Source organism: Setaria italica, chromosome VIII (assembly GCF_000263155.2).
Source record: "Setaria italica strain Yugu1 chromosome VIII, Setaria_italica_v2.0, whole genome shotgun sequence".
In the NCBI taxonomy this organism is placed as follows: domain Eukaryota; kingdom Viridiplantae; phylum Streptophyta; class Magnoliopsida; order Poales; family Poaceae; genus Setaria; species Setaria italica.
In genome coordinates, this window is record NC_028457.1 from 11842463 (window position 1) to 11849915 (window position 7453).

The window sequence follows — 7453 nt, forward strand, 5'->3', positions numbered from 1 at the left end:
AATGCTTTATTTCTGTGATTTCCTCTCATGATTGTTTTTTAACTATTATTGTATCTCTTACATTTCCCTTTCAGTGTATTATTTTTTCATATATGCATAGCTGGGAGCCTGGGACATGTGCGGAGGTGCAGCAAGTACTACCTCCGTCCATAAATCTATAACATTTTCATTTTTTAAGTCCTAAATATGCAAGTCAGTACAAGTGCGAGTCTACACCGCAAATACAGATACCGTTTCCCTTTCCCAAAATTGTTTTAATGTAGGCGACCACACAACTTGCCCTCCACAACTTGCCATCCACACATGCTCCATATGCCTGCACCTAAATTACTGATTACTGAGATACGCACTCAATCATCTGATCAAATATAATCAAGTGTAGCTCGATCGCTAAGCCAGGCCGATGCACTCTATTTAAACCTAGCAAGGAACTTATAGCGAAGCAAACACATCTCGGAACACATAGACTACAACTAGAACGATACAGCCTGTGTGTGTGTGTGAGAGAGAGAGAGAGAATGGCTGCTGGTTCTCAGACTATCATAGCTCCCACAGATGCTGAGCTCCTGCAGGCGCAAGCCGACCTATGGCGCCACAGCCTCTACTACCTCACATCCATGGCGCTCAAGTGCGCTGTCGAGCTTCACATCCCAACTGCTATCCATAACCTTGGTGGGGCTACCTCGCTGCCAAACCTGGTAACCGCAATATCGCTTCCTCAGACTAAGCTTCCATTCCTCCGCCGGTTGATGCGGCTGCTTGTCACATCAGGCATCTTTGCATCTGAAAGAGATGCAGAGGTGGAGACCTACCGCCTCAACCCACTCTCCTGGCTCCTGGTAGAAGGTGTGGAAGCAGAAGACCACACCTACCAGAAATACTTTGTGCTCGCCACGGTCTCACGGCATTATGTTGAGGCTGGATTGTCTCTCGCTGACTGGTTCAAGAAGGATTTGCCTGCCTCACTACCATCGCCGTTCGAAGAATTACATGGTGTGCCACTCGTCCACGAGACTACAAAGCTCCTTGACGAAGAGCTTGACAGAATTGTCAATGAAGGTGTGGCTGCACATGACAATTTGACAATTGGAACCATTATTCGAGAGTGCAACGATCTCTTCAAGGGTGTTCAATCACTGACTGATTGCTGTGGTGGTGATGGCACGACTGTGAGGGCAATCGTCAAGGCATTCCCTGACATCAAGTGCACAGTGCTGGACCTTCCAAAGGTTATCGAGACTGCACCAGCTCATGATTCAGTAATCTATGTAGCGGGCGACATGTTCCACACCATCCCACCTGCTCAAGCTGTGATGCTCAAGGTATAAAATGATGGACAGCAAAAATAGGGGCTATTTCTTTCATGCTTCTATAGTTCTATACAAATAAAATCAAAATTCGAAAATAGAAATTTGTTTGTCAGATATAGACTCATCTTTTGCGTACATAATTATTTAACTGAGATGACATTAATTATCTTCTGCAGCTTGTACTGCACTTCTGGACCGATGAGGATTGTGTTAAGATCCTGGAGCAGTGCAGGAAGGCAATTCCTTCCAGAGAAGAGGGGGGGAAGGTGATTATCATAGAAATAGTCCTTGGCCCTTCTATGGGGCCAATAATGTACGAAGCCCAACTCCTTATGGACATGCTCATGATGGTGAATACCAGAGGCAGGCAGCGGGATGAAAATGACTGGCGCGACATCTTTATTAAAGCAGGTTTCTCCGACTATAAGATTGTCAAGAAAATAGGAGCTCGTGGCATCATCGAAGTTTACCCGTAAGACTGCACACCCTTCAAAATATGTTCAATGTGTGGTTCACTATGGACATGACCATGTGCTGTGAGGAAAAAAATAAATGGAGAACCTCATTTCCTAGATAAAGTTTCAGCGATCTGAAAGCATATGAGCTGTTCAGCTTTCTTGCATTGAGATCCATGTAGTTTCTGCTTGAAATGTACTGGAGTACTCTTCGTGGTTTAATTTCCAGTGTGCTATGTTGATTTGACTTCGACCATATATGTTTTATATGGTTGTTTGTTTATGTGTAAGTTATGTACAACCACAAGTTATCATACAATGTGTAATTTATTATGATATATCACTGCATAGTGTACCACTATATTTATGGTGCTGGTAATTAAAAACAGGAAGCCCACCACACTACTAAATTCTATATAAATGGATGGATAACTATTGAACAAGTCTCCCCTTAAACAGTATTTCTGTGAAAACGTGCCACGCCAATTACTCAATCACTCTAGCGCGCATACCAATCCGGAAGGTCTTGCTCCCGAGTTGAAACCCTTACAAATCCATGTCAAAATGCAACTCCTAACTCAATTTACACACACAAAACCAATCTAGCTGCCCTATAAATCCGGTTTGACTAGTTGTTCCCGAAGTCCTAACTCGCTCATCCGAACTCCAAATTGAACATTATATATATGCATCTTGATCACCTCGAATTTACATTTTGAGCACTTTACCCAAACCGCTCTGACCGGTAGAACTACCAATTTTAGTCCTCAACAATTTTAATGTCATTGGATCTGTACATAGAGAGTAATACATTCTCTGTTGTCAATCCAATCTGGAATTTTTGATTTTTTTTTCCTTTCCATATGTACACTCAACTACCCAATTCAGACAAAATGAACTCGGAGATTAAACTGTTCAGGCATGACAGAAATTTCAAATCACGTTGACTTTTCATGTACTGCAGATAGCAAGGGTACGTGCCCTTTGTAATACTGCCTACGGTCAGCAAAGCTGTATTTTTCAGACAAGCAGAATCAGCAGCAAACAATTAGCTTTTTTCCCTGTCTGAAACGTCAACTTTTATTGGTTGGGGGAGGCAGTAACATCTGTTGAGCTAATACCAATTTTTACATTCCAAATTGGATAAAGAAATGTATAATACCGTCACTGACACAAATTAACAAATATTTTGCAGTCTACAAAATTTTATTTTGACATGCATCATCGTGGTTGTACCAAATGTATTATTATGTATATTTTTCCTTCCAACTAGAATGACGTCACCAATAATTTCAATTGGATAAATTGGAAACATCATAAAATAAAATAATCTAGTGTTCCGTGCAAGAGTTTGATTGTATAGAAACAATGACCATTTCCATGTACATGACTCAGTATTCTTTTTGGGAATACATTTTGGTCCTCCATCAAATGTCGACCTCCTTCAGACACTGCATTCATTGGTTTTCAACCAATCTAACTCATAGACCTAATTAATGAAAGGTATTCCCAAGCATATCATTCTGACAGTGGTGTGTATACAGTAGACTCGGCAGCCATGCCGCAGGCGGCGACGCGGCGCTGGAGCTCCGGCCAACCTGGCCGTGATCCAGACCAACAAGCAGCTCGTAGAGCATCTACGGCACACGGTGACACAACTGGACTCTCAGACGACGTGCACAACTACCGCAATGTGTTGCTCACTGACAGCGGCCTTACCAAAATGGAGGCGGCGGACGGAGTCACGGAAGACGGTGGCGTGGAGGCTGGGCAAGAGCTATAGTGGAGCTTGTAGAGGACTTCAAGGCGAAGGTTTGGGTGAAGGGAATCGGCGAGCGGTGGCCGATGGTGGCGTTCTTCGCCAATGACCGAGGAAGGTGGTAAAAATGGAGCGGTGGCGGTGGATGGATAAATCTGGCTGGCGGGCTCGGTATTTATTCGAAAACTTACCGTCCAAGCACAAACCACCCTTCCTTGCATGCATGAAGTTGTCCTCGTGGTCGTGGCTCACCGGCAGGTGGCATGGCTGAAACCACCTCGGCTCACCGGTCCTCAAGTAGCTGCGTGGCAGCGCCGCACTCCTTTGCTCCCTTCCTTCTCCTTCCAATTCCACCCGATTCAATCTCATATTTTTCCGATTTTCCAATCCAAATTAACGTGACTCCTTTAACCAAACTTGTAGATGAAACATCAAACATAAACTAATTGATTTGCACCCTGGCTGATAGATCAACCAGTCTCTCGATTTGAAGCCCCGAAATTCAACCAATACACTGCCATTCAATTTTCAAAAGCTCCTCGATTCAGTTTCGTCAGCTAAGTTCAAAACAGTTTGAACTTGTAAACTTTGAGCTTCAATTAAACTATGAAATGCTTGAGTTCTCTGGCCAACAACTTATCCGGACTATACATTGCATGTCTATGTTTACTTCCAAAAATATCCAAGTCAATATGTGAAATTATGGGGACCTCCCTTCGGAAGTCCCGCCGATCACCTGTATTAGTCACTAGATCAGTAGGCGAATACAGTTACCATCATAATTCAGTATTTTAAGCAATAAAAAGTGTGTAATTTAATAAAAGAAAGATTTTCACCTTAGCGCAGCGAAGGAAAGCGCAGATGCCCATCCACTAACAAGATGTTGTAAAACACCTCGAGACATGTATGGTGAAAGCAAGGCTACACTTATGGTTGGTACTTAGCAAATTCCAACCTTAACTAGTATATTAAATGCAATATGGGAGGTGGTCAAGGAATATGGTTGAGGGGCAAAAACTATACCTAAAGCATCTTACATATGCAAAGTGGATTTAAAAAGGCAAGTTTTATAAAGACTCTCTGAGAGGTTATTATTATATTATATAATGAAAGTTGTAGTCCTGGAGGGGGACCCTGCCTCCCCTACCGATCCCGAGGTTTTAATTATGGAATCCGGCTCATGACCGTCATCAGGCATTTTCATCACACTAACTCCCACCCAAAGACTAATCATGGGGGATTTAACAAAGTGAACTCATAACCGCAAGGCTCGGCTATCGAAAGATCAAAACTCTCCCCAGAGGTGTACATATCCATATGTTCGATCAGCCCATACCTTATTCCTAGGGGTACTGACCTATGAGACCTATGCCCACCCACGTCTATCTCTAGACGGCATTCGCTAGGTCCATCCATGAATATACTAGGGTCTAAACAGGGGCCACTAACCATCTGTTACATGGATCCAATCCAGTAAAATGTGCACAAATATATAAAATAGGGCCTTCAACCCACAGGGTCTCCGACCCTCCAAACAGTCAACCCGTGCCGACCAGACCTGAGACTATGCGAAGGTCCTACTCCAGCATACCCATTGGCCACCTGGACCCCTTTGATGGATGACTAGGTTCAGCTAGCGGGGTTTGATTCAAGGCCTCACATGAACATGCACTCCCGAAAGCTGTACCTTTTTGGCATGTATGACTGTACATGTCACAAGAAAGACTCTGCCAATGAATCAGTCCTTACATGACCAGAATAAGCATCACGGTAGTATGTCCTCCATAGAGGCTGCCCTCTTACCCGCAGGACCAAAATACACCCTAGGGTTTGTTTTACTATCATCTTGTTACTAACTCACGCATCCCAAAGGAAAAATCTTCCTAAGTCTTTTATAGAAACATAAATATTTAAGGTGGGGTGTTAGATCTTCCCTGTAGGGGATCCAACCATGTTTTATTCCATATTTATGGGGCGTGACTCAACTTTCCTGGCGTATCTATTATAGGAAGGGTTGGAGGGAAAAGTAATTTTCCTAAGGTGGCTTGGTCTATGGCATTTCAATAGCAAAAAGGGTAAGTCTAGCCAGCACGTATCCTAGAGAAATAATTTGGAAAATAATGCAATCCATTTTACATTGGTCGTGTTATTACTCTCACACTCAAGGGATAAAGTATGCGCTAGGAGTCGGGACTTGCATTCATAAAAAATTCTTAATGTCTATTAGGGTGACCAGGGTTCTTCCCTTCACGTCTTCTGGATCCTCGACTTCGAGCAGAGTCTAGTCATCTCCAGCTAATAATAGCATATAAACTAACAATCAATAAAACAATACAACATTCAATTCCTAACAAATCAAAAGAAAGGAAAGGGATGAGTATTCTAGGAGTTACCTAATAATTAAAGGTGAATTCTTGGTTATTCGAAGGATAATTTATTAATTATTTAGAAATGAGTTTCTAATTAATTAATGAATTTAGTGGCTGGGTTTTCAAGAAATTATATTCAATTTAATGATTAATTCCCTAGGGTTGTTTAGGGTTTTGGTCGGGCAGCTCAACGGCTAGGTTTGGACGATAATTGAGATTTTCATCGGATGGCATAATGGCTTAGGTGGGTTGGTATCTGGAGTCTTAGATTGGGTGGCATAACGGCTATGCCAGGATGATATCTGAAATTTTAATTGGGCAGCATGACGGCTGGGCTAGGTTAAGGATTAGGGTCTTAATCGGGCAGCAGCTCGAATGGATCTTAGATATGATTTGGGTGCTGGATGGCGGAAGTGGATTTTAGGGCTAGGAAACTTGCACGATGAGCTCAGCTTTGTCTCGGGGCTCAGCCCTACAGTGGGTGGACCTAACCAAATTTGAGGAGTAGACCTTGAGAGCTTGCTTTACGGACACCGCTTCACCTGTGCTAGTGATAGTCACCTAGTGACAGGTGGGGCCTAGGCAAGATCAAGTATATATGCGGTCAAGTTAGGTGTTAGCGGTGATTATAGGGTAGAGGAACAGTCTGTTGGGTGCTGTTGCAGTCGTGGGTAATAGTGGCTAAAGGCCGCACGACGCACTCAGCTTTGACCCGAGGCCTTCAGCCTTACGGTGGTTGGAGGTGGTGCGGCATCTTTTCCTAATAAAGTTGCACTCTAAGATCATAGTAAAATACAGAAGAAAGACTCATATGAGGAGAACTATAGAAAAGAAAGGCTTGAATAGGCTTGAATGGCTATGTAGTATTTTTGCAAATTTTTTGGGGATTTTTGAAAGAGGACTCGGCCATATGTGAATCCCTATGTACATGAAAAAGGGATTTTCTATTAAGAGATAGTAGAATAATATGAATAGGACATATTTGAGATGAACAAGGGTAGATGAAGGCATGGGTAGGTTTCTAATATTTTGTTAGATTTTTGGTCAATTTTTAGGAAGGGCTTGAAGTGATGTTTGGGTTACACAAGGCTGGGTGCGCGTAGCAATTTTGGGGAGGCTAACGCAGGCAGCATGACCCGCTGGCTACTGTGGCATGGACCCGTGGTCCATGGGTCGTGGACTAGGGAGTGGTTGTGTGTGGGGTTCATGTGGGCTGGGTTCATGGAGTGATGGGGGAGTAGGAGGGTGGACGGCATGGGCGCTGTTAGGTGCAGGCCCACCTAGCAGGTTAAGTGAGAGAGAAGGGAGATGGGGGTGAAATTGAAGGGAGACGAAAGTTAGGGGGGCAGCGTACTGGTTCGCCAGGCCAGGCGGTGCCAACATGTCTACCAGGCTCGCTGGAGCATGCGAATCTGGCACTCCGACTTACCACCGGTGGTGCAGCTTGCACCAAGACGAAGAGAAGCTCGTGGGGAGTCCATTTGTGGTGTTGTAGGGGAGGGAGGAAGGGGGGAAGAGGGGTGACCATGGAGAGCATACCTCTTGGGATCTTTAGCTCGA

The 7453-nt window shown here is 43.8% G+C and overlaps 1 protein-coding gene across 1 annotated transcript; it reads left to right on the top strand.

Annotated features, from left to right (window-relative positions):
• Nucleotides 1-433: 433 nt before the first annotated feature.
• On the top strand, nucleotides 434-2079 carry LOC101786143 (probable O-methyltransferase 2). The gene is made up of 2 exons (XM_004979030.2): nucleotides 434-1322; nucleotides 1487-2079. The coding sequence occupies exons 1-2, from the start codon at nucleotides 519-521 to the stop codon at nucleotides 1784-1786; spliced, it is 1104 nt and encodes a 367-aa protein (XP_004979087.1). The 5' UTR covers nucleotides 434-518; the 3' UTR covers nucleotides 1787-2079.
• Nucleotides 2080-7453: the final 5374 nt, after the last annotated feature.